The sequence below is a fragment of the Spermophilus citellus genome, assembly GCF_964194105.1.
Source record: "Spermophilus citellus genome assembly, chromosome: 4".
Classification (NCBI taxonomy): domain Eukaryota; kingdom Metazoa; phylum Chordata; class Mammalia; order Rodentia; family Sciuridae; genus Spermophilus; species Spermophilus citellus.
Window position 1 is genome coordinate 162,032,172 of NC_138185.1, and position 27,886 is coordinate 162,060,057.

Here is a 27,886-nt window from a genome sequence, read left to right on the forward strand (position 1 = left end):
AAGGTATCGGCATCAAGCAATTATACTTTATATCCACTCTCCATTTCTAATCAACTTCTAATCTTACAAGGAAGTTCTTCTGATGAACATTAACATATCCATCAGTTAACGCACCTGTTAATTTTCCCCAATGATTTCCTTAGGGCCATGCCCCAAGCAGACATTTCTTTAATAGATCAGTTTTCATTGCCCTTCTCCCTGACCATATGGCCAGCCCACTGGACACCACTCATGAGTCAGCAAAAACCCAAATTTAGAGGCAAGAATAATGTATTTCGGACCAAACCCAAATTTAGAGGCAAGAATAATGTATTTCGGACCATGGAGTTGAATTGCTTTTATCTTCTTCAGCCAACTACAAAGTTGGAATACTTCAAAAGACTGCCTTCACTTCAGATACCAATTGCAAATTTAAGATACCTAAAACCACTCTTAGGTTTAATAATTCATTAGGATTCAGAAAACTCACTGAGAGCTGTCATACTCATTGTTATTTTTTATAGGGAAGAGATATAAATTAAAATCATCTAAGGAGAAAAGTACATAGGGAAGAATACAAGAAAGGTATCAAACAAGGAGATTACATTGTCCTCTCCTTTTGGAGTCATGGACATGGAAATGTTACCCTTCATCAGTGTATAATAGTACTTTCAGAGTATTGCCAGCTAAGAATGCTAACCTTAGCTGGTGGTATCCAGAGTTTTAGTGCCTGGTGGCTAAAGTCTCCAGGCAAAGACTTTTTATCAGGCATGTCATTCCAAGGGTCTAGAGAAACTTCCCAGAAGCTGAGAGTAAAGGCCCTATTGCCCTTTGGTCAAGGTTAAATTCTTAATTATATAGTAAACTGATTGAGCCATACAAAGAGAAGTCAAAAGTTTAGGCAGCCTTCCAGTATTCCAGTAATCTCTCCAAAATTTTAAGTTATCTCTTTACATCTTAGTTGATATAATGTTACTTTAAATGAGAAAGAGAAATACTTCTACTTATTCCCCAACATACGTGGCTCTATGTTTTGGTGATAACTTCTCACATTTATCTTTTGGTAATACATTGTAGGTAATGTCAGCACTTGAGCAGCAGATTATATTTACTTCATGCAAGTCAATATATAAGCTCATTTCTATTTTTACATATTGTACTATGTTTCCTGGTTATACTTTATTATGATAGTCACATAATGACTATTTTCTGAACAAAATAATCTAGTCGTCCTGTGGGTTGTCAGTTCTGGTGTCCTACTGTAACTGAAAACTTTTGCCTTTCTCGTGATGTATTTTTAAACCCTAAAGTTGTATCAGATTTTAACTTTAAAAAAATGCAGCATATGCTTATCTAGTACTGTAATACTATCTTAGTCATTCTCTAGTTTATGGAAAATACTGAATGCCATGCTTACTTCATATTTCACATTGTAAAAGCAATGCTTTAAATGTAATTCATTCTTGAATTTGATAGAAGGAAATGCAAATCCAAAATCAAGAGTCAGTTTGATTGACACCATTTTATATGTCTAGAAAAAGCTTCATCCTCATTTTTTCCTTTATTCTTCTTGTGGACAGGAATGCTTTCAGTTCATACTGCCAGCTCTACCTCATGCCATTGACCTTTTACGTGATGCCATTGTAAAAGTAAAGGAGGTACATGATGAACTAGAAGATTTACCTTCTCCACCACCTCCTCTCTCCCCTCCTCCTACAACAAGTCCCCATAAACAGACAGAAGACAAAGGGGTACAATGTGAAGAAGAGGAAGAAGAGAAGAAAGACAGTGGTGTTGCTTCAACAGAAGATAGTTCTTCATCACATATAACTGCAGCAGCCATTGCTGCCAAGGTAAGCCTGTTAAGAGAGGCTCAGGAAAAAAAAAAAAAAAAAGAGGCTCAGAGATCTGGAGGACCCCTAGGTGAATATGTTGGTTACATCCCTCTTTCCATCCCATTCTTCCATACTTTTCTTTAGAGCATACTTAAGAACTAAAGAACTGGGATATCCATTACACTCTATTACTATGTTTCCTTCTTGATATAGACCTTGAAGACAATGAAGTTTATTCTGTGCTATGAGACATTATAGATACTACTATCACTTGTTGAAGTTTAGCTTCCATGACAAACAATGTGACATTAAGAACTCTTTGAAGATATCATTTTTATGGGCATATTAAAATATAATATTTATATATGAAAAACATCAAAACTTAACATATTCTTAACAGAGCAGAAAACAAGTTAAAAAACCTTAGAAATCAGTTGAAAATTAATAAAAAAAATTTAAACACAAGGCTTTTAAGCAGTTGTCAAATGTTCCTTAACTAAACATTTATTTAAATAATATTGCACACAAATTACCCTAGTGGTATAAAGAAAAAATGAATATAATACATTTGCATTTTTAACTTAATAAACTAATAAATATTGTTAGAATAATATCAAAGTATTACAAATTCTCTTTGAACAGTTTTTGAGATATTTAAAGTAACTTCAGTCATTTTAAAGTCACTAAATGACTTACACTGTTATTCTTTTTTTTAGTGATTATTTAAAGCATTACATAGCTCATGATATATCATCTTTCATACATTTGACTCAAATTGTGTTTTGAACTCCCATTTTCACCCCAAATACAGATTGCAGAATCACATCTGTTACATATTCACATTTTTACATAATGCCATATTAGTGACTGTTGCATTCTGCTACCTTTCCTAACCTGGTAGAATTCACCTAATCTTCTTTAGTATCTTTAGAAAGGAACATATCAATTGTAAAAATGATAATTGTTTATTTATTGATTAATAGCATGAAGGTTGAAATTCAATTGCTTGATGAAGTAATTTGCAGAGTTTTATAGGTCATTCAGATATTTTGGCTATGAGCATAGTTAGGTTTTTATTGAGAAAATATAGATTAGAATCATAGAGAAATACTTTCCAAGTTTCTATTAAGGCAAGTAGCAAATGGTTCCTTCAATGAAGACAAGATGATCTATATCCAGATTATTCAATGATCTATTAAGTCCTTACTTAATACTAGTAAGTATTTAAGTTGTGTGTGATTTTTTAATGGAACAAATGGTTAAATAGGTATATTTTCTTCACTTTTACTCTTAACTAAAAGTGAAAAGTACCATTAGTTTCAGTCTTAAGGAAAACGTTTATAGAATTTGAAATCTAGCTGATTTTGTTGCCGTAGTTAGAAAATTATGGCATCTCATTGTTCCATTTGTTTTCACCATTTTTCCTTTTGGTCATTTTGCTTGTGTAGTTGCATGTTTTCCTGTCACTATATTCATAATTGTTATGTGTTGTGCATTAGAAGCATCCATTCTACACCAGTCCTGCTGTTATCATGGCACATGGTGCGCAGCCCATCCCTGGTCTCATCAATTATCCCCATCATGCAACAGGCAGTACAGATGAACGGGTAAGACAAGGCTTTCTCATTAATGATTTTGCAGATATACACCCTACTTCTTCTCTTTGGAGGTGGACTATAACATATCATGGAAGATGTGTTATTTTATTCTGATGGATTTTCAACAGTGTCTTGTGAAAGTATAACTGCCATTGAGCATAATTTATCAAGTAACATAATAGTTTGTTTTGTGCCTAATTATCTCTGCTATCATTGATTCTGTAGTTTGTGATAATGAGCATTGATCACATGACTTTCAAGAATTTTGTTGCTCCAAATTTTTTTCTTGGAAAATTTATGGATAATCTTTAAATAAATTGACTGACTTAATTAAGATAACCCCTTAAAGGATTACTTTGGGGTAATAAAAATCTAGATAGATTAGTCAAGCTAATGTTTAATTTGTATTTACCTTGCTTTCTACATTTTTTTTCCTCATGATTTTGCATCTCATTTATTTTCCTTCACTGTGTTCTCATTACAACCATTTAAGGAGTTGAATCTTAATGCAAATTCTATGATTTACATATCTTTAGAATCAAACTTTTAAGTATTTATATTCTTTTAAGCAGATAAAAGCTATATTTTGAATGATAGTTTGAAAATTCCAAAAATTTCCAGATTAAAGAGTATAAAGTGGCAAAAATAAATCACTAAGTAGTGATAAGTTAGACCATGACTCAAAGGGAAGTTATTTACTGCATATGATGCATGCCTTAAATTTTTAGGACTTTGTTCTTTAGAGGAACAAGTTGAGAATGGCTGTTAAACTGTACTCACTACATGTCCTCATATGGCATCACTCAGAACTTCTCATTTATTAATTGATGTTTAATAATCCTGTCTAAGTAGTAGTATTGGTTATTTTAACAGATATAACATTATTGTACTTTCTTTGATAAATGATAATGAGAGGAGTTCGTCAGAGTACCTGGCACCTTGGTACCTGGCATCCATAAAAAAGAATGAAAAGAAATAGATAACAGAAAATAAAGAAAAGGAAAGCCTTTAATGCTCTAGTGCTTCTAAATGCAAATATGAATAGATTGTTTCAGGCATAAAGAATTTACAGCCTAGGTAGAGTTGCTCTCTTTATTACTTCTTCACTTTCCTTACTCCATTTTCTACTTCTTATACTTAAGAAAATGAAACAATCCATGTACTGATTCTTTAATACTTAGTTTCTAATTATTGTCAAACAGAGCGACTTGCTATTTCAGGAAATAAAAAGACTTGGGAAATGCCTCTTGTAATGGGTATTTGTTAGTTCCACATAAGCAGCCATTTCCCATTCCCTCTTTGTAATACTACACTACACTTGAATCATATAGTTTGGGTAAAGTGGCTTAATGTAAGTAGCATAACTATTTCAACCAGTCACCATTATTGATTCAATGAATACTTAATTCAAACCAGTCAGAGCCAATGGGTCTTATCTCTTAGACTTTATTTGAAGTACTAGGACACAAATTCTGGGGCTTTGCTGAAAATGAATAAAGAAATATGTACAATTCCAAGAATATCCTTCTTGTAATATTGCAAAGAAGATGTCCTACATAGTAGCATCAATTGTAAAGGAACAACCCTAAGAAATGAAAGATAGAGATACTGGATCCTTATTCTATTATTTGAACCAACAACCCAAGCCCTGATGAGCTATATGTAACTCTTGATTTTTCAGTTCTATGAACTAAAATAAATTTTAAAAGGCCAATTAGACGTAGATAGGTATACTATTGTTAATAACCAAAAGCATTTTCTCTAACATGCATCAATATTACTGTCTCATAAAAAAGATGAAAAATGTTCTAATAATGACTATGTCATATCAAATAGGACTCCCTTTACTTTCATATTTGGGTTAAATTTAACCCAAATATGAAAGTAAAGGATTTAACCTGATTTTAGAGGATAGAGAGTAGGGAGAATAAGACATAAAGGAGGAAGAAGAGGGGAAAAAAAGAAAAACTCCTGCCTCTCTATGCTTATAAAATAAATGTGAAGTTCATCTCCTTGAGAGTAGATAGAAATCTGAAGACAATTTGTGCTTTATAGTGTGAAGGCAATTGACAGGTTAGAAAAAATTCATAATGACAGGAAAAGTATAAATTTAAGACAAAAAGGAAAGATACCTTTGGAAATTCATAATAGGAAATCCCATCTCACTGATTTAAATCTTCTGGAGAAATCAGGATTAAGAATAATTCTCTCAAGCTGCATTGAATGAAAGAAAATCTTCTGTTTGCCCTGGGAAAAGGTGGTGATTTTCTCCTGGTAAAAAGATATGGAGAGCAATTTCCCTTCTCTCTCCCTGTCCCTCCCACCTCTCATCCCTGTTTAATGTTAGTCATCTTCTCATGCTCTTCTTCCCTACTCTGTTCTTAGTTACTCTCCTTATATCAAAGAAGACATTTGGCATTTGTTTTTTAGGGATTGGCTAGCTTCACTTAGCATAATCTGCTCTAATGCCATCCATTTCCCTCCAAATTCTATAATTTTGTCATTTTTTTAATGCAGAGTAATACTCCATTGTGTATAAATGCCACATTTTTTTTATCCATTCGTCTATTGAAGGGCATCTAGGTTGCTTCCACAGTCTTGCTATTGTGAATTGTACTGCTATGAACATCGATGTAGCAGTGTCCCTGTAGCATGCTCTTTTTAGGTCTTTAGGGAATAGACCCAGAAGGGGAATAGCTGGATCAAATGGTGGTTCCATTCCCAGCTTTCCAAGAAATCTCCATACTGCTTTCCAAATTGGTTGCACCAATTTGCAGTCCCACCAACAATGTACAAGTGTACCCTTTTCCCCACATCCTCGCCAGCACTTGTTGTTGTTTGACTTCATAATGGCTGCCAATCTTACTGGAGTGAGATGATATCTTAGGGTGGTTTTGATTTGCATTTCTCTGACTGCTAGCAATGGTGAGCATTTTTTCATGTACTTGTTGATTGATTGTATGTCCTCCTCTGAGAAGTGTCTGTTTAGGTCCTTGGCCCATTTGTTGATTGGGTTATTTGTTATCTTATTGTCTAATTTTTTGAGTTCTTTATATACTCTGGATATTAGGGCTCTATCTGAAGTGTGAGGAGTAAAGATTTGTTCCCATGATGTAGGCTCCCTATTTACCTCTCTTATTGTTTCTTTTGCTGAGAAAAAACTTTTTAGTTTGAGCAAGTCCCATTTGTTGATTCTAGATATTAATTCTTGTGCTATGGGTGTCCTATTGAGGAATTTGGAGCCCGACCCCACAGTGTGTAGGTCGTAGCCAACTTTTTCTTCTATCAGATGCCTTGTCTCTGGTTTGATATCAAGCTCCTTGATCCATTTTGAGTTAAAAGAGGAAGTGAGGGGAAAGGGAAAAATAATACAAGGGGGAGAAATGAATTACAGTAGAGGGGGTAGAGAGAGAAGAGGGGAGGGAAGGGGAGGGGAGGGGAGGGGAGGGGAGGGGGGATAGTAGAGGATAGGAAAGGCAGCAAAATACAACAGACATGAGTATGTCAATATGTAAATCAGTGGAAGTGTAACTGATGTGACTCTGCAATCTGTTTACGGGGTAAAAATGGGAGTTCATAACCCACTTGAATCAAAGTGTGAAATATGATATATCAAGAACTATGTAATGTTTTGAACAACCAATAAAAAAAAAAGATATGGAGAAAACCATGTCAGATTCACATGATCACTTGGGAAGAAGTCTGTCTTTCTAGAGCATTTGATTAGAACATGAGACAGAACCTGCCTGGAAATAAATGACACTATTATAAATGACCATGAATAAATACATTATAAAGTTTGGGTCAGAAGATTTAAGTATTTATAAGCACACATATATGGGGGTTTTTTGTTTCTATCAATGATGATTGTGGAATTTTAAAATTTTAAATTGAGTATCAGTCACTTTTCTAAACATTTTACATACATCAGATATTTACATTCACCTTCACTTTGCCCATGAGAAAACTGAAGCTCAGAATGGTTAAGATCTTAGAACTGCCTATTGGCTGAACTGGTGTTCAGGTCCAGACAGTCTAGTTCCAACATGGGCACTCTGACTACTCTGCAATAGTTCCGTACAATACAAGAGAAAAAGAAAAAGGGTAAAGTTCTAAGAGATGACCAGCTAATTACAAATGAAAATTGGTGTTTTGAACCTTGGTTTGAAATCCTTGAAATAAGATGCACTATGCAGCCTAAGAAATGTAACCAGTAGCATGTGTGGAAGCTTACTGATCCAAGCAAGGGAGCTCTGAGCTCTAAGCAGCACTGGAGTGAGAAGAATATCTAGATTAATTCATGAAACCAAATACTTTGGAGAACAGAGTATGAAGCATGTTAACAATTAATTTTTAAAGGCTAAATTGTAACTCTTATACAAATATAAAATAAGTCTGTCAAAGATTTTATTTAACTCATTAATGAAAGGGAACTAGTAAATCTGTTAAGTAATTTCAAGGAAGAACTAAAAGTTATCAGTAGTCATGAGAGAAGGTGTGAAGGGCAAATCATATAAGTGAACCCTTGAAGGTTGAGTTAGGAAAGTGAAGATACCAACCCTTGAATCGTGAATATTTACTTTTATTCAGTTATTGTGTTAAGCCAGGATAGAAAATCAGGTGAGCAGAGGAGCAAAAGTTGAGAAGGACAAGACAGAAAATCCAAAGAAAGAAAAAAGGGATCTAATGATAAGATTTTTAAAAAAGAAAGGTAGTGTGGGGTCCAGTACTCGAAAAAAACAGTGAGGATCCAAATACTCAATCAAAGAAAAGTGATACTAAGAATGAGATCAGTGGAACCAGTGAAGACATTAAATCTGAAAGTGGCACTCAGTCCATTTAAAACTGATCTCATAAGACATCAGATCAGACATAGTACTACTGTTAAAAGTTTTTTTGAAGAATACTAAAAAGAGCATAAAGTGAAGATAGACATAGTGAAAGAAAGCTATGGTAGCAGAGAAAAATTATAAAAAGCTGTGTTTTTATCTTAATTAAAAAGAATTGAGGACTAACGTTATCTACCAGATTTCAGAACATGTGTTAATAGCATATATACTACTGAAAATTTAGGTCCTATATCATAATTTTTCTTTAAAACTTTAAAGTATAACCTAAACATGTGGCTTGCTCAGCATTTAATACCAAATTTTCATTCTTGGACTTTGAATGTAGAATTAAATATTAGTATTCATATGAATCAGATGAAGTGGGATTTCATTTTTACAACTCAGCTATATTTAACCTTTGGATTTAAACATTAAAGTAAAACATCTCTGACAGTTGGTTGAAAAAGAAAGAGACCAATAATCAGCATATTTTTGTCCTAGAGAATAATATGCCAATATATTAAATGATTGAAGTAATAATGAAAATACTTTTTGATTGCTTACTAAATTTTTCTATATAATGTAGAAAACTGATACTATAATGTAGTCACCAGCAAGATTTTACCTTTAATTTTCCTGAAACACAGATTTATGTGGAGAACTAAAATGATAAGGACTGTTTACTACCATTGAAAGCATCAGAAAAGCTGACATTTCTAAGTCATAGGAGAATAACTTTAAAATGTTTTATAAATATTCCTTGTAAAAAAACAAGCTTCTATTTTAGTTTTTAAATTTATAAGAAAATATCTCATATTTATATGTTCACCACCTACACAAAATTAATAAGCATGATTTTCCTTTATAAATATGAATCATAAATTCTTGTGGACTATTTTGCATCACTGTTTTAATCTAAATTCAGGTCTTCATGTTTATTACTAAATTTCATATTGCTGATTTCTGCCATTAATTTACTAACTAAATCTTTTAAAAATCTATGTTAGCCATCTAGTATATTACCTTTTTCTACCTCCTCTCGCAGGTGTATTAAGCATAATTTCATTCAAGTTACTGATAAAAATTTTTCTTAGGATAGGCCATGTTGTGGTTTGTATCCTCAAATGTCCCCCAAAAAGTTCATATTAGGTAATGCAGGAATGTTCAGAGAGAAAATTATTAGATTTAGAGTTGTAGCCTCATTGGTGGATTGATCCATTGATTAATTCATTTGGTGGATTAATAATCTGCATTTCTGTGTGGTAAGGCAGGTGGGCATGACTGGAGGAAGTAGGTCACTGGGGTTATGCCTCTGGAGCCTGTATCTTGTTGCTGCCTTCTCAAGCATATCTTCCTCCTTCCCCTCACTTCCTGGCTGCCATGAACTAAAGGGCTTTCCTCCACCACACCCTTCCTGCTATGCCTTATCTCAGACCCAGAGCAATAGAATTGGCCAGCCATGGACTCTGAAACTGTGAGGCCAAAATAAACTTTTCTTCCTCTAAGATGTTCTCGTCAGGTATTTTGGTCATAGCATCAAAAACTAGCTCAGGCCACTTCACATATCCCAGAAACCCTGTTGTTTATACTTTCTTAACTAGTTGACATGCCCTTCTATTATAGTCCATCAAGATCCACTTTCTGGGGCCGGGGATGTAACTCTGTGGTGGAGCGCTTGCCTAGCATGTGTGAGGCACTGGGTTTGATCCTCAACACCACATAAAAATAAATAAATAGAATAGACGTATTGTGTCCATCTGCAATTTAAAAATGTTATAAGAAAAAAAATCTACTTTCTGAATCTTGCCCATAAGGATTTTGAGTGACTTGACAGATACTTAACTGAACTCAAGATATACTTGTTTGGGGCTGGGGATGTGGCTCAAGCGGTAGCGTGCTCGCCTGGCATGCGTGTGGCCCGGGTTCGATCCTCAGCACCACATACCAACAAAGATGTGTGTCCGCCGAGAACTGAAAAATAAATATTAAAAAAAAATTCTCTCTCTCTCTCTCTCTCTCTCTCTCTCTCCTCTCTCTAAAAAAAAAAAAAAGATATACTTGTTTGACAGTTTCATTCTTTAGTGTAATTTTTATTACACTTATTCATAGCCCCTGAAGGGATCAATATCAGAAGTTCTGAAGACATACATGATATACATTTCCTGAAAAAAAAATGTTTGAGTGTTCCATTCATTGGCTTTTAGTACATTTACAATGTTGTACAGCCATCACTTTTATCTAATTCCAAAATATTTCTTCACATACGTCCCACCCACCAAGAAAACACATTGTCCATTAAGCAGTCATTCCCCATCCCTCTGACCTCCAGCAGCTAATAACCATTAATTGAGTTTCTGTCACTATTGATTTGCCTCTCTGGATATTACATTTAAATATAATCATATAAATAAGGTTTTTATAGTTGACTTCTTTCATTTAATATGATATTTTCATGATTCACCCATATTTTAGTATATATCAGTATTCCTTTTTATGGCTACACAATATTCTATTGTATAGATATGTCACATCTTATTCATCCACTGATGGGCATAATGCTGTGATGTACATTCTTGTACAAAATTTTGTTTGAACACCCACTTGCAGTTCTCTTGGATAGATACCTGGGTGTAGAATTGTTGGTTTGTATAATAACTCTGTGTTTAAATTTTTTATGAAGTATCAAAGTACTTTTCACAGATCTGCACCATTTTGCATATCCAACACTGTATGAGGTTTCCAATTTCTCTACCTCCTCACCAGCATTTGTTATTTTCCCCTTTTTTTTTCCCCCTTTTTTGGTACTGAGGATTTAAATCAGGGGCACATCCCTAGTAATTTTTTTTATTTTCTTTTTTTTTTTTTTTTTTTTTTTTTTTTTGAGAGAGGATCTCACTGAGGTTGCTTAGGGCCTCCCAAAGTTGCTGAGGCTGGCTTTGAATTGCTGTCCGACTGCCTCAGCCTCCAGAGCTGCTGGGATTACAGGTGTAGTCCACCACAGCCTTCCTTTTTGTTTGTTTGTTTGTTTGTTTAATTGCTATTATCTGAGTACATGTGAAACTATATCTTACTTTTGCCTTGATTTGCTTTTCACTGATGACTAAGGATATTAAACATCATTTCCTGTGCTTGTTGGTTGTTTTAGTCAGCTTTGTTGCTGCTGTGACTAAAGGACCCAACTAGAACAATTTTAGGGGAGGAAAAGTTTATCTAAGAGCTCATGGTTTCAGAGGTCTCAATCCATAGACAGCTGGCTCCATTCCTGGGAAGAGCATGGCAGAGGGAAGTGGCTTACATTATGATTAGGAAGAAGAAGAGAGACTGCCCTCTACAGATATAAAATATATGCCCCATAGCCACACCAGCAATGAACCACTTCCTCTAGCCACACCCCACTTACCTCCAGTTACCACCCAATTAATCCCATCAGGGATTAATTCACTGATTAGGCTAAAACTCTTACAACACAATCATTTCTCTTCCAAACGTTCTTGCATGTCTCACACATGAGCTTTTGGGGGGATACCACATCTAAACCATAACATTGGTCTTTTGTATATCTTCCTTGGAGAAATGTCTATTCAAATTATTTGCTCATTTTTAAAGTGAATTGTTATAAGAGTTCTTTATATATTCCGTATTCTATACCCTTATCACAAACATGATTTGAAAATATTTCTTCCCATTTTGTATCTCATATTTTGTATTTTGATAATGTCCTCTGATGCACAGTGATTTTTAATTTCGATAAAATTCAGTTTATCTAGTTTTTCTGTTTTGCTTGTGTTTTTGATGTCCTATCTAAGAATCCTTTACCAAATCCAAGTTCATAAAGATTTGCCCCTGTTTTTTCTTCCTGGAATTTTATAGCTTTAGCTCCTATAGTTAGGTGTTTGATTTTGAGCTAATTTTTATATGTGGCATGAGGTAAGACTTCATATTTACTTTTTGTATATGGATATCTCCTAAGAGTATTTCTGAACTCTAGTCCATTGATCTACATCTGCCTTTATGTCAGTGTCCTACTGTTTTGTTTACACAGTTTGGAAGTAAGTTTTGAAATCAGGAAATGAGAATCTTCCAGCTTTGTTTTTGTCAAGATTTTTTTTTTTTTAGCTATTTGGGGCTCCATGAAATTCAACATAATTTTTAAATTTTTTATGGGAGAATCATTGGAATTTGTAGATCCCTCTGAGTTGTACTGCCATTTTAACCATATTAAGTCTTTCATACATTAACACAGATGTCTTTCTACTCATTTGCATTTTCTTTAATTTCTTTCAGCAATGTTTTGTAATTTTTAATGTACAAGTCTTGCGTCCCCTTTGTTAAATTCATTGTGGGTATTTATTCTCTTTGATGCTGTTATAAATGAAATAGTTTTAATTTTTTCTTTGAATTTTTCAGTGTTGGTATATAGAAATATAACTGATTTTTATGTGTTCTTTGTTTATCCTGCAACCTTGTTGAATTTGTTTATTAGCTCTAATTTGTTTATCCATTCATCTTGTGAAATCTTCAGTATTTTACATATATAATCATGTCTCTATGAATATAGGTGTTTTTACTTCTTCCTTTGTAATTTAGATGCCTTTTATTTATTTTTCTTTTCAAAATTCAGTGTCTAAACCAAATCTGATGTTGCATGCATGGTATCCCAGCTGCTCAGGATGCTGAGGCAGGAGGATTACAAATTTGAGGCTAGCCTGGACAACTTAGCCAGATCCTGTCTGAAAATAAAATAAAAAAGAGCTGAGGGGTATAGGTCAGTGGTAGGGCACTTGCCTGGCATATGCAAGGTCCTGGGTTCCATCCCCTGTACTGGGGTTGGGTGGGGGTGGAATCACCATTGCTAGAACTTCCAGTACAATGTTGAATAGAAGTGAGGAGAGCAGAAATCCTTTTCCTGACTTTATGGGAAAGCTTTCAGTCTTCACTTATTAAGTAGGATGTTGGCTATGCTTTTTTATAGATGCTTTATCAAGATGAAGAAGTTTCCTTCTATTCCTAATTTTCTGAGTGTGTTTTGTGAGAGGTTTTCATTTGAGGGTTTTTTAAATTCTTTTTATTAATGTGATGTAACATTATTTTCTTATGTTGAGCCTTCCTTGCATTTCTGAAATAAATCAAATTTGGTCTGGATGTACAATACTTTTAATATCCTATTAGATCTAATTTCCCACTATTTTGTTGAAGATTTTTGCAAATTTATTCATAAAGGATATTGGTCTACAGTTTTCTTTTTCTGTGTTTTTATTTGTCTTTAGTGTGATGAAGAATACTGGTCCCATGAAATGGATCAGTAAATGATCCCTCCTTTTTTATTCTGTGAAAGAGTTGAAGGATTTGTGTTCATTCTTTAAACATTTGGTAGAATTTTAAAGAAGCCATCTGGTCCTGAATTTTTCCTTGTTAGATATATTTTTTATTTCTGATTCAATTTCTTTACTAGTTATACTTTTATTCATATTTTCTACTTCTTTTTGAATCAGTTTAGATAGTTTCTGTACTTCTAAAATTTTATCTATTTTATCCAGGTTATCCAATTTGTTGGCATGCAATTTTTCATAATATTCTCTTATAATAATTTTATTCCTATAAAATCAATAGCAGTGCCCCCCCACGCTTTCATTTCTGATTTTTATAAGTTGAGTCTACTCTCTTATTTTTTTTGATGAGTCTATGCAAAGATTTTACTGGTCTGTTTAACGAACCAACTCTGATTTGTTGAAACTTTCAACACTTTTCTGTTCTCTGTTTCATTTATATTCACTTGAATCATTTACTTTCCTCTTAATATTGCTTCGTGGGTTTTTCATAGTTCCTTAAAGTAAAAAGGTATTGAATTTAAATTTTTAAAATTGATATTTTTAGCCACTAATTTCTCCCTGAGCACTGATTTTTTTTGTATTCCATGAATTTTGGTTTGTTATCATTTTCATTCATCTCAAATTATTTTCTAATTTACCTTGTGGTTTCTTCTTTGCCCATTGCTCCTTAAAGAATACTTATCAATTTTTAATTTTATTCCATTATAAGTAAGAGAAGATGCATTGTAAGATTTAAATCTTTTTAAACTTTCTTTGTACAGTTTGTACAGTATTAAAAGGTATATTCTGGAGAATGCTTATTATTCATTTGAGAAAAAAAATTTTTGCTGTTATTGGGAGAATTGTTCTACATATGGTTAATATAGGGCTATTTGGTTTATACTGTTGTCTAAATCTTCTATTTTGCTTGTTGATCATCTTGATAACTATCTTAACCATTGTTGAAAGTAGGATGGTGAAGTCTCTTATCATATTGTTGAACTTTTCTTTCTTCAGTGCTGTCAGGTTTTGCTTCTTATATATTTGTTATCCAATTCTTGATTAACTGATATTTTTATCACCATGTAATAATTTTCTTTTTCCCTGTATAATTTTGATCTTCAAGTCTGTTTTGTCTGATATTACTACAGCCTCTCTAGGTCTCTTTTGGATACTGTTTCATGAAATACTATAATTTCTTTCACCTTCAAACTGATTATATTTGGGAGTCTAATGATTTATATAGTTAAATCATGTTTTCTTCAAACTATACAGCCCATTTTTAATTGGGTACTTTAATTGATTTATACTTAATGTAATTATATCAACAGATTTTTTTGCATTTTGTCTTTTTTTTCTATATGTCATCTTTTTTTTTCTCATTTCCTCCATTGGTTCTTTTTTTATCATACATAACTTTTACTATACTATTCTGATTTCTCTCATTTCTTTTACTAAGGAGTTTTTAGTTATTTGGTTAGTGATTGTCCTTGGAATTAATTAACACCTTAGTTTATAGCAATCTAGTTTGAATTAGTTTTATTATTATGTAAAAATTTTGCTGTTTCCTCTGCTTATGTTCTTTTCACAAATTACATATTTGTGTGTGGGTACTTGTGTCACCATAGATTTATAATTGTTTTATGTTGCTTTTTTAAAAATTATATTTACCTACATAGAGTACTTTACCTTTGTAGAGTTCTTTATTTATTCAAATGAATTTCAATCACTATACAATAGCCTTTCATTTCAACTTTATAGACTCCCTTTAAGATTTCTTATAAGACAGATCCATAACTTTCTTATGGGAATCATAATTTTCCTTTCATTTTTGAAGTATAGTTTTGCCAGATATGATTCCTAATTGACACTTTTTTTTTAACTTTTAGCATTTTGATTATGTCATCCCACTGCCTTCTGATTCCCTTGGTTTCAGCTAATGTGGTTGAGAAATCAGCTGTTAATCTTTTGATGATCAGAATACTCCTTGTCTTTGTCACCATTAACAGTTTGATTGTAATATGTCTCAGTGTCCATCATTTTTAATTTATCATTCTTGAGATTGTTGGGCTTTTTGTGTATAATCAGGCCTTTTATCAAATTTGGAGTTTTTTTTTCAGGCATTATTTTCTTAAATAATTACTGATGCTTTCTCCTGCTTCTGGAATCACCATTATGCATATCTTTATATACTTAATGATATTCCACAGATTCCTTAAGACCTGTATTTTTTAATTTTGTACTTTCATTTTTTAATGTTTTTACTTGTGCATTACAATTATATATAATAGTTGGATTCATTATAATATATTGATACATACATATAACATAATTTAACCAATTTTGTTGCCCAGTTTTTCCCTTTTCCTCCACCCTTCCCTCTTCCTGATCTTTGCTCCACTAGTCTCCCTTTCATTTTTCTGAAATTGGTACATTGTAATTACACATAAAAGTGGGATTTGTAGTAATGTATTTTTACATACACACAGCATGATTTGATTAATTTCATTTCCAGAGCCTCCCTTTTTCCTTTCCTCCTTCCTCCCTCTTAGTTCACTTGCACTTCTCTTCTCCCTTCTCCTTTCTCCTTTCTTGATCCCTTTTTTATTCCAATTGTCTTTCTTTTTTAAATAACATATCTTTTTTAATATCTTTATTTTACATTTATGTGGTGCTGAGAATCGAACCCAGTGCCTCACACATGCTAGGCGAGTGCGCTACCACTTGAGCCACATCCCCAGCCCCTCCTATTGTCTTTCTAACTTTCACATATGAGAAAAAAAAATTCAACCCTTGACTTTTTGAATCTGGCTTATGTCACTTAGCATTATGTTTTCTCTCAAGTTTTATCCATTTACCAGCAAATGATATAATTTCATTCTTCTTTATAGCTGAGTAAAACTCCATTGTGTGTGTGTGTGTGTGTGTGTATATCTCACTTTTTTCTTTTGTTTTTTCTAATTTTCCCTTTTTGCTTCTCAGACTAGATAATTTCAATTGACTTATCTTCAGCTTCACTAATTACTTATCTGCTAGTGAATCTCTATGTTGGATTTTTCCTTTTAGTTATAATTTTCAACTTGAGAATATCTATTTAGACTGTTAGCCATAAAAAGAATGAAAACCTGTCATTCACATTGATGTGAGTGAAACTGGAGATCACTGTGTTAAGTGATAAACCAGGCACAGAAAGATAAATACTATGTTATCTCATTCATATGTGGAATCTTTAAAAAAAGTTAATCTAATAGAAGTTGAGTAGAAGGGTGGTTATCACAGGTAGGGAGCATACACCTATAATCTCTGCAACTCACGAGGCTGAGGCCAAGTTCAAGGCTAAGTATCTGAATGAGACCCTGTTTCAAAAATAAAAAATAAAAAAGACTGAGGATGTAGTTCAGTGGTAGAGTGCCCTGAATTCAACCCCAAATACCACACACACACACACACACACACACACACACACACACACACAAATAGACCAAGTAGGTGAACCCTCTATTGGCCAAAAATTAACCTCTTTTCTTTCTACTATTAAGTTCAGCCGAGATGCCTCAGGGGTGGTGGTTAGGAATATTTGAGGAGTCTAACTCCTCATTCTTATCCTTTACCAGGGTAGGTCATGATCTTGCTGACCACATGTGGCTTCCCTTGGTACTAGGTACATTTCCCTGTTCAATGACCCTCCTTTTTACTGAGTATGGGTTGGCTTTCTGTTCTCTAGTGTTCTCACTATCCCCATAATCAGGAGTCCGGTAACTGGAGTTGCAAGTCCCTTAAAGGGGACTATAATTCTATAATTCCCTGGGTCCTGACTGACCTTGGAGAGCAAAAGACAAATTAATGGCCATTTTATTTCTTAGCCCTTTTATTTTCTTTAGTTAGGGGCTTCACTTCTCAGATGTTAAATATCCAAATGGCCATTTCTACCAGACTTGAAGTGGGATTAGACAGTTTTAACTTCAACTTTTGTAATTTTAGTTATACTTCCATTTGACTGGGGTCAGTATTAGTATTGGGAGTCAGTTATAGTGTTATATCCTAGGTGTCCTGTAAGTAATGTCATAGTATTATATCCTAGGTGTCCTGTAAGTAATGGCTTATTATCTCAAATTAACTCAGATTACTCTGTTAGAAGTTGCATGTCTACAAACTGCTAGCAGGGAACAATTATAAAGCTTTACAAGGAAAATACAAAATAAAATTAATAAGAAGGAAGACATTCAGTTTGTATGATAGCTCTGAACCAAGAAACCAAACTTTTATGATATTTGTGTACCTTTGATATCTCTTCAGTTCTACAAAAATACATAAATCCAAATCTAATCTAAATCTAAATTATCATTAAATGTATAAAAGGTGCTTAATCTCATTAACAATCAGGAAAAGTGAAAGTGAAACCACAGTGAGAAATTTTTACATACCTAACTAGATTTTTTAAAATTAATAATACTGACAATACTAGGTAGACAATTTGTCAGTTCAATCACACATAAAACTCTTTTACAAATTCTATTTTTTAAAAAACTTTTTAATACCTTTTTTACCCAAACACCTACTTGGTTTTGTACTATACTTGTTGTGGGGGAGGGTATGATCATAGTAATCTTTATGATAAAAAATGTATCCATTTGAACAGAACTTTAAATGATGGGCTTAATTAAAATTAATAGGTTAAAGCCTAACATGGAGCAGGGCAAGTGGCACAGCCTTGTCCCAAGTAAGATGGACCTTTTGAAAAAAACCTGAGCTAAAGTTTTTATGTCTGAAGTTAATCCTTGCCCCTTTCTAAATTCAATTTAGGAGTATAAGGAAGCAGAGTTCTCATGTATTGTTTTTTGGAGTCTATTTTAAGAACAGTTAACATAATAATATCACATCTGAAAGATTCATCAAACAAAAAGACAAATGATCTTTCAATTTCCTTTCCTTTCCTTGTGGAAAATTGGCAAAAGGTTTTTATGGTTTACATTGCCAACATTTAAGTTAGTCAGGCTCTTATTATCTTTTCAAAAATACATATAAATTCACACCCCAGTGTAAAGACTGAGATGATTTTTCATATTAACTTGTCAATATCAGGTTACTTTTATCCAACTGCAAAGAATTGAATGGCAAATATATTCCAACTTAATTTGTCTTTTAAGAATAAATTAAATGTTTTAAAAATAAAATAGAATACACTGTTTACAGATGTACTCCCTAGGTGACTAATGTCCAATCTTTTTGTTTATCACAGTGGCCCAGTTTGGAATGCCATACATTTGGACACAGCTAATTATTTTTGCTCAAAGATGATAGTTCTAATATAATTAAGAGTACACAAATGTTACCAAAAGCATGGTCCTTGTTCCTGACGCCAATCCAGTAATAAGGACATAGTTTTGATTAAAAAGAAGAATAAGAAGTTTTAATGCATTGCTAGCAAAGGAGAAACACAGGGACTCCTGTCCCAAAGGCTGTGATTCTGCCCATCCAGGGGAACAAGATTTTTTGTTGTTGTTGTTGTTTGTTTATGGTGAAGCTCTTTTATTCTATAGTCATGATTCTAGGGCACTCTGATGACAGAGTTCTGAGTAATATGCACTCTAGGTAGGGTTTTTTTTATTCTTCCTAATCATACATGACAATAGAATCCATTATGATAAAATTATATAATCATGGGATATATCGTATTCTAATGAGAACCCCATTCTTGTGAGTGTACATGATGGTGGAATTCACTTAGGTATCTTCATATATGTACACAGGACAATTATGTTAGATTCATTCTACTGTCTTTCCTATTCCTATACCCATTCCCTTCCCTTCATTCCCCTTTAATCCTCTGAACTTCTATCCCCACCCCCAATATTGTGGTTTAGCTCCCACATATCATAGAAAACTTTCAACTTTTTTTTTTGGTATTAGCTTATTTCATTTAGCATAATGGTCTCCAGATCCATCTATTTACTGCAAATGTCATAAAGTTATTCTTCCTTATGGCTGAGTAATATTCCATTGTGTATTTATACCACAATTTTTTTATCCATTCATCTGTTGAAGGGCACTTAGTTTGGCTCCATAGCTTAGCTATTGTGGATTGTGCTGCTTGGTTTTTTACTATACCTGTTGTGGGGGAGGGTATGATCATAAAATCATCTCAGTCTGTACACTGGGGTGTGAACAAACATTGATTTGGCTGTGTCACTGTAGTATGCTGATTTTAAATCCTTTGGATATATGCTGAGAAGTGGGATAACTGGGTCAAAAATGTGTTTCCATTCCTAGTTTTTGAGGAATCTCCACACACACACACACACAAAAAAAAAAAAAAAACTCAAAAAAGCTTAACACTGGAGTTGGAATTATGGCTCACCAGTAGAGGGCACGCCCGCCTAGTATGTGCAAGGCTCTGGGTTCCATCCTCAGCACCACATAAAAATAAATAACTAAAATAAAGGTGTTGTATCCAACTACAATTGAAAAATAAATATTTTAAAAAAACACTATGAAAACAACTGAATCAATAAATGGGCAAAGAAACTGAACAGACACTTTTCAGAAGATGATATACAATCAATCAACAAACATATGAAAAAATGTTCAACATCTCTAGCAATTAGAGAAATGCAAGTTAAAACTATACTTCGATTTCATCTCACTCCAGTCAGAATGATAACTGTCAAGAATATGGGTAACAATAAACGTTGGTGAGAGTGTTGGGAAAAGAGTACACCCATACGTTGTTGGTGGGACTGCAAATTGAGGAACAGGGGTTTTTAAAGAGGTCATTCAAAGGCCACATTCCGTGTATTCCCTGTTCAGGGTTATAATTCACTTGTTACTTTTGGAGAGAGTTATTTCTGAGATTTTCTGATGCCATCTCTAAAGTCTGAATTACTTTGGGAGAGAGTTATTTCTGAGATCCTCTGGTGCCATCTCTAAAGTCTGAATTACTTCATTTCTGTGGTGGGTATGTGCTCAAGGACAGCAACAATATTTTCTTTTTTTTTTTTTTTTTTTTTTTTTTTTTTTAAGAGAGAGTGAGAGAGGAGAGAGAGAGAGAGAGAGAGAGAGAGAGAATTTTTAATATTTATTTTTTAGTTCTCGGCGGACACAACATCTTTGTTGGTATGTGGTGCTGAGGATCGAACCCGGGCCAGGCGAGCGCGCTACCGCTTGAGCCACATCCCCAGCCCAACAATATTTTCTTAAAACATTAATATGGTTTATTTTATTTATTTATTTATTTATTATTTATTTATTTTTTTTTTTTTGTACATAGGCAGATAACTTTGCCTATGCTGGGAAAGAAAGGTAACCTGTTTCCCCCAAGATTATGGAAGGGAAGGGAGAAAGGAAGAGGAAGAAACATGTCCCTTTAAAAATAAGTCATGGGGGGAGGAGGGGGGGTTGGGGTTGTGGCTCAGCTGTAGAGCAGTTGCCTAGCATGTGTGAGGCCCTGGGTTCAATCCTCAGCACCACATAAAAATAAATTAATAGAATAAAGCTATTAAAAAATAAGATAGTCTGAAAAGCATTTTAAAAAAAAATAAGTCCTAGTGGCAGAGCAGTAATGGCTATATTTAAAGCATAACTTGGACCACTGTTATACCAACTTAAACCTGGAAAAGGGTGTCCCTACAATTTTAGTTTGGAGCAAAGTAGCATGATATTTTCCTAAGCTTTGCATTGTAGAATACTTGTATACTCGGGGAGCACAAATAAGTTTAATATACAGAGAAGCCAGTAATAATTAACATCACAGCCACATAGAAGTGTCAGGTTTGTGTAGGTTAATAGCACTTACAAAAATCAATAACTCTAGACATTTATAATTTTAGGAAATAACGTAATTGTAAGTGCATAGCAAATATATAATAAAAAAAATGCCTCATATTGTACAAAGGAGAGCATTTATCAGTTACCATTTATTAAACCTACGTATCTTAACTTTACAAGCTCTTGTATTATAATAGTTAGGCAAAGCTCAGACATGGTATATTTAGCCCTTAGATGTAGATACATCTCTAGTCAGATATTTAGAGTAGCAAATATATCATAATAACTTGAGGCTGAGGCAGGAGGATTGCAAGTTCAAAGCTAGCCTCAGCAATGGCATGAGCATGTCTCTAAATAAAATACAAAATAATACTGGGGATGTGCTTGAGTGCCCTGAGTTCAATCTCCAGTACCAAAAAATAAAATAAAATAAACCATATTAATGTTTATAGAAAACATTGTTGCTTTAAACATAGATTATTAGATTCTAGTTTCATATTAATACATTAAATTTTGACCTTAGAAAAATCTTTCAATAATTTAATTATAGTCAACTTAATCACAAATGCAAATTTCCTAAAATTTTCTTCCTTAAACCTTCTCTGACTTATTGGACATTCTACAATTGTTTATATCCTTAGTCTTGTCCTCTCTTTTCTATTTTAGACTTTAGGACAAAAATCTTACTTTACCATAGAAAACATTTCTTTATTCTTATAACTTTCCTTACTGAAATATGTCCTCATAACTATGACTGTAGTACATATCTTTCTTCTACATAATTCTTTTCTGCCTTTTTTTATTTGTTTTATGCTGAGAGCCATTGCCAAGTAGGAATGACGCATCGAAATTTCCTTGCCAGCGTACCCCATGTTGCTTAGAGGACATTCGCTGTATCAATTTCTCTTCCTTGGGGCTGACAAACTTCAAACCTTGAGCCAACCATTTTTCCCAGTTTGCCTGAGAAATTTCTAGGGATAGGCAGCTTGAAATAAAAACAAAATAAATCAAAACAAGAACACATTGTTTTTTGAAATGGGCACCCATTCTCTTGCCTTCCCTCAGGGGCGAGCAATTTCACTTACCTCCAAGTTTCAGACATTCCCCGTACGGGCCACCAAATGCCGCAGTCTTGGCTGGGCACAGAATCACGAGCCACTCACACCTTGTAGATTCAAACAGCAATTCTTTATTCCCGAACTCACACCGGCCTCTACACACACGTTCTGGGGAAATCCCAGTTCTGCTGCCGCCCAATTCACCTACTCCATGAGGCTTTTTTTTTTCAAATACTTTCTAGAACTCAATGGGAACTCAAGGATCAGGCATGCCTGAGGCAGCAGGATACGCCCTATCCCCCCCCCCACACACAGGGTACACCTTAAACCTGGAACTTCCCTAAACTCAAGGACGGGATACTCCCTAAAACCTGATCAGCTCTAAACCCGGATCCGCCCTGGTCCTTGAGCAAGGTCACCTTACTAAAGCATACATGCAATGTCCCAGCGAATGTCCTCTAAGCAACATGGGGTATGCTGGCAAGGAAATTCCGATGCGTCATTCCTACTTGGCAATTAGTTATACATGACAATAGAATGCACTTTGATACATCATATATAATGGAGTATAGTTTCTCATTTTTCTGGTTGTACATGATGTAGAATCATACCTGTTATATAGTTTTATGAGTACATAGGGTAATAATGTCTGATTTATTCTACTATCTATCTTTCCTACCACCATATCCCCTATCCTCCCTCCACTCCTCTCTACCTAATCTAAAGTAACTCTATTCTTCCCTAGTTCTCCAGTTGGGAATTAGCATCCATATATCAGAGAACACATTTGGCTTCTGGTGTTTTGGGATTGGCTTATTTCACTTAGCGTGATATTCTCGAGTTCCATCCATTTACCTGCAAATGCCATAATTTTGTTCTACTTTTAGGCTGAGTAATAAAGGATACCTAGGTTGGTTCCATAGTTTAAGTATTGTGAATTGAGCTGCTAAAACGTTGATATGGCTGCATCACTGTACTATGCTGATTTTAAGTCCTTTGTGTATAAACCTAGGAGTGGGATAGCTGGGTCAAATAGTGGTTCCATTCCAAGTTTTCTGAGGAATTTCCATACTGCTTTCCATAACGTTGTACCAATTTGCATTCCCACCAGCAATGTATGAGTACATTTTTCCCCACATCCTTGCCAGTATTTATTGTTGTTTATATTTTTAATAATTGCCATTCTGACTGGGGTGAGATAAAATCTTAGAGAAGTTTTGATTTATTTGCGTTTCTCTAATTGCTAGAGATGTTGAACATTTTTTCATATATTCATTGACCACTCATATTTCTGAAAAGTATCTATTCACCTCCTTAGCCCATTTCTTGAATGGGATTTTTTTTTTTTTTGGTGTTAAATTTTTTGAGTTCTTTATATATCCTAGAGATTAATGCATGTGGTAAAGATTTTCTCCCTTTCTGTAGGCTATCTCTTTACATCATTGATCATTTCCTTTGCTCAGAAGAATCCATCCCATTTATTGATTCTTGATTTTACTTCTTGTGCTTTAAGAGTCTTATTAAGGAAGTCAGATCCTAAGCCGACATGCTTTTTCTTCTGTTAGGCACAGGGTCTCTGGTCTAGTGGCCTAAGTTTTTGATCCACTTCTTTTCTGCCTTTTTACTTTCCTTAAGTTTATAATTTAAAACAACCTTTGAAACAGGTCTTGAAAATCAGGATGTCCACCTATAATCCCAGTGGCTTGGGAGCCTGAGGCAGGAGGATCCAGAGTTCAAAGCCAGCCTCAGCAGATTCAAGGTGCTAAGCAACTCAGTGAGACCCTGTCTCTAGATTAAATACCAAAGAGCACCTGGGAAAGCCTCCTTTGAGTTTTCAAAACTTTTGTTAATAAAATGTCTGCCTGATGCTTTTTTTTAAGAACTCTTTGTTAGATGCTTATCTGTTGTTTAGAGCAACAGTCAAAGCTAAGGTCTATAGAGATCTTTTTTTTTTTTTTTTTTAACAGAAAACCACCAATGTGTCAGATATCCCCTTTAATAAAGAAACAGAAAAGAAAGTATCTTGTAAGACAGATTTTGAAAAAGAAATAAAGAGCCTTTTTAAAACAACAAAAACAAAAAAAGTTCACATAGATAAGGTATTGGGTACCCACAAGTAGGGAACAAGAAAATTACAGGTGCTCATTAAACAGAGTGCAGGACAGATTTAGAATTTCAGAAAGTGGGGCGGTGGTGGCTCAGTGGCAGAGCACTTGCCTAGCATGTGTGAGGCACTGGGTTTGATCCCTGGCACCACATAAAAATAAAAACAAATAAAATAAAGGTATTGTGTCCATATACAACTATTTTTTAAAAAGAAGAAATTTTTAAAAAAAGAATTTCAGAAAGTAACACAGTAAGTAATGGATTATAGAAAAGAGGACACAGAGGAGGGAGGCCTGTATAGTTGGACATAGCTACAGCAGGATCTATCAGTTGTAATGAACACTGAATCAGTTATTCAGGTGGCCACCTGTCCATTTCAACAATCACCAGTTTTATCCCCCTCTTTAGGGCCCTCTACGGGGGAAGATTTCTTGTTCCTTTAGTCCCAAGTGACTTTAAGAGCCCTTGAATAATTGCTTAAAATAACAAGACTTGAATAACTGTTAGTTTATTTATGTGTAGCTGGGGAAAAAAAGCCAAAAAAATAGTCAGACCTCTGACCATTTTCCTTCCCATTTACAGAACAAGCCTCCCATCTCTAATTGATATTGGGACCAAACTATGTTACAGAAGAAAATTCAATTTTCTTTTCTTTAATCCTCTGTCTTAAAATAATCCCAGTTATTTAATATGCACCAAAGGAATGAGTTCTCAGGGATAGACATTGAATTACCCATAATCTTATAGCTTGCATGATTAAAAGCCTCCTTTATGATATGTTTTCAAGTCTTATACACAGAACTAGAGATGTAGCTCAGTGGCAGAGCACTTGCCTAGCATGTGTGAGGCCACTGGGATCAATCCCCAGGGCCACAAAAAAAATAAGATAAAATAAAATAAAAGTTTGTGTACATAACTTGAAACTGCTCTACTTCCCATTCTTAGGTTAGTAGACCCATAGATATTACTAGTATCCAAAAACACAAATTAAAATATGCATAGCTGGGCGCAGTGGCACATGCCTGTAATCCCTGTAATTTAGGAGTCTGGGACAGGAGGATCATGAGTTCAAAGCCAGCCTCAGCAAAAGTGAGGAGCTGAGCAACTCAGTGAGACCCTGTATCTAAATAAAATATAAAAATAGGGCTGGGGATGTGACTCAGTGGTCAAGTGCCCCTGAGTTCAACCCCCAGTACAAAAAAAAAAATTCATTCCCTAAAATAATAATATTAGAAATGCTCTGTACTATTTGTCATTATGTTTGTGTATTTTGGGAATAGGACTCATTTATTTTAGTCTTTACTATATTGATAGGTATAAATAATAATAGCCAACATTTATTAACTATTTACTGTATCAGAGTGCTAAATGTTGCCTACATTATCTTAGCTGTGACAGTAATTCAGCAAATACTATCATCCTCATTTTTCAGATAAAGGAAAGGGTGATTCAAATGATATATTTATCAGGATCCTAGCAGAAGTGGGAAAACATACCTTAATAGGTATTTTAAGAGGTTTTAATAAGGGTCTATAGTATTTACACACGTTTGAGCATTGTGGATTACTATGGAATTAGTAACATTAGAATCATTTCTCCTAGTCCTAATGTGATTAAGGGAACCAGAGAATCTATTGGAATCCAGAGAAAGAGCTATAAACAAAAAGGAACTGTGATTTTGAGTTGAGGGACACAGCCAACCTATGTTGACCTGGTTGAGAGGGAGCCAAGGGAAAGAATACCATTCCTTATTTCTAAGCCTCACTCTCCTGCCAGTGCCTCCCACTGACTGAACCCAATTGGATGTCAGAGTGCACAAAATATCTTGTCAGTGCTGTCCATACAGGTCAGTTATAAGCAGAGAGGGTAAAGAATGTTGGATAATAATATCTAGGAATTGAGTATCTTTCATCAAATTTCAAACTATTAAATGACAGGGCTAGTATATTTAAAAAATAAGCACTTTACTTTTACTTACGGTGCTGTACTGCTTTTCAAGTACATGTTTTATGACATATTATTTGTTAAGAAAATATTTTAAATCTGAAAGTCTATCCTGTCCAAAACTTTTGGATATATTTATAACTTACCATAAGTAAGTAACAGCAGCTACATGAAACCTGAGCAGCAAAGAATACCAAAAAAAATTTAAACTATGGGGGTGTAGCATGGTAGCACACGCCTGTGATCCCAGTGGCTCAGAGGCTGAGACAGGTGAATCGCGAGTTCAAAGCCAGCATCAGCGAAAGCAAGATGCTAAGCAACTCAGTGAGACTCTGTCTCTAAATAAAATACAAAATAGGTCTGGGAGGCTGGGGTTGTGGCTCAGTGGTACAGCAAGGACCTAGCATGTGTGAGTCATTGGGTTCGAACCCCAGCACCACATGAAACTAAATAAACAAAGGTATTGTGTCCAGCTACAACTAATAATATTTTTTAAAAATAATAAATAAGGCTGGTAATGTGGCTCAGTGGTTGAGTGTCACTGAATCCAATCCCAAGTACCAAAAAAAAAAAATTTAAACTAGATGTCAGTATTGATTTTATACATTGTTCAAATTTTCAGAATAGTAAACTGTAATTCTTCCTCTTGTTCAGATTCCAGACTCCATTATTTCTCGTGGTGTTCAGGTGCTCCCACGAGACACAGCATCCCTCAGCACTACTCCTTCAGAATCGCCTCGTGCTCAGGCTACATCTCGCCTCTCTACAGCTTCCTGCCCAACACCAAAAGTAAGTATAGTTTCTTTGCACCTTATACTTGCTTTACTATGAAACCTGGGAAAACTAACCAATATTCACCCCCTGCTTGTCATGTTTTGATTGCATGTAAGATACTATGAGAAATAAATGGAATATAATGTAGTCACCACCCATTGTTTCACAAATTGTCATATTAGCCCAATAGATGTAGGAAATAGAAATTTCATGCAAGATATCTACTCTAACATCACGGTTAAGGGTATCACTTTCTGTAGCACCTGTTTCTTTATTTTAGATCTGTTATTTTTTGAGCATACTCATCAATATAGATGTAAAAATATTTGTTTATACTGAAGATAAATGTATTTGGGGCCAGTAAACAGCAAGATTAGCAAAATATTGTAACCAAAGGGATTTTTAAAATTTTGTTCAGGCTGGGGTAGCTCCCTGCTCTAGTATCATTCCAGATTTTTTCAAACATTTTCAGCTTGGAATGTTGCTGCCTAATATTTGGAAACAAATCTAAATTAATTAGAAAGTTTTAATGCCAACCTTTGGGGAAGGGAGGGAATTTCTTAGTCTTTATATTTTATATTCTGTCACTGAATCAGGGTGGGGCAAGATGAGACAGTTTATTTGCTTCCCACATATTTATGTGTATAATAAATTAGTTAGCAAATTTAATTATTGCTGTAATTATTTTCT

General features: G+C 34.3%; 1 protein-coding gene across 4 annotated transcripts in view; it reads left to right on the forward strand.

Annotated features, from left to right (window-relative positions):
* GPHN (gephyrin) overlaps positions 1-27,886 on the forward strand; it is a 612,413-nt gene that overhangs the window by 349,557 nt on the left and 234,970 nt on the right. For 2 of the 4 annotated variants that reach the window (XM_081290454.1, XM_081290455.1), the window contains exons 7-9: positions 1,560-1,832; positions 3,314-3,421; positions 27,077-27,211. In XM_081290454.1, the coding sequence (XP_081146580.1) occupies positions 1,560-1,832; positions 3,314-3,421; positions 27,077-27,211 (516 nt within the window). The remainder of the gene's footprint in view (positions 1-1,559; positions 1,833-3,313; positions 3,422-27,076; positions 27,212-27,886) is intronic. The other 2 variants (XM_081290456.1, XM_081290457.1) reach the window with 1 other exon arrangement.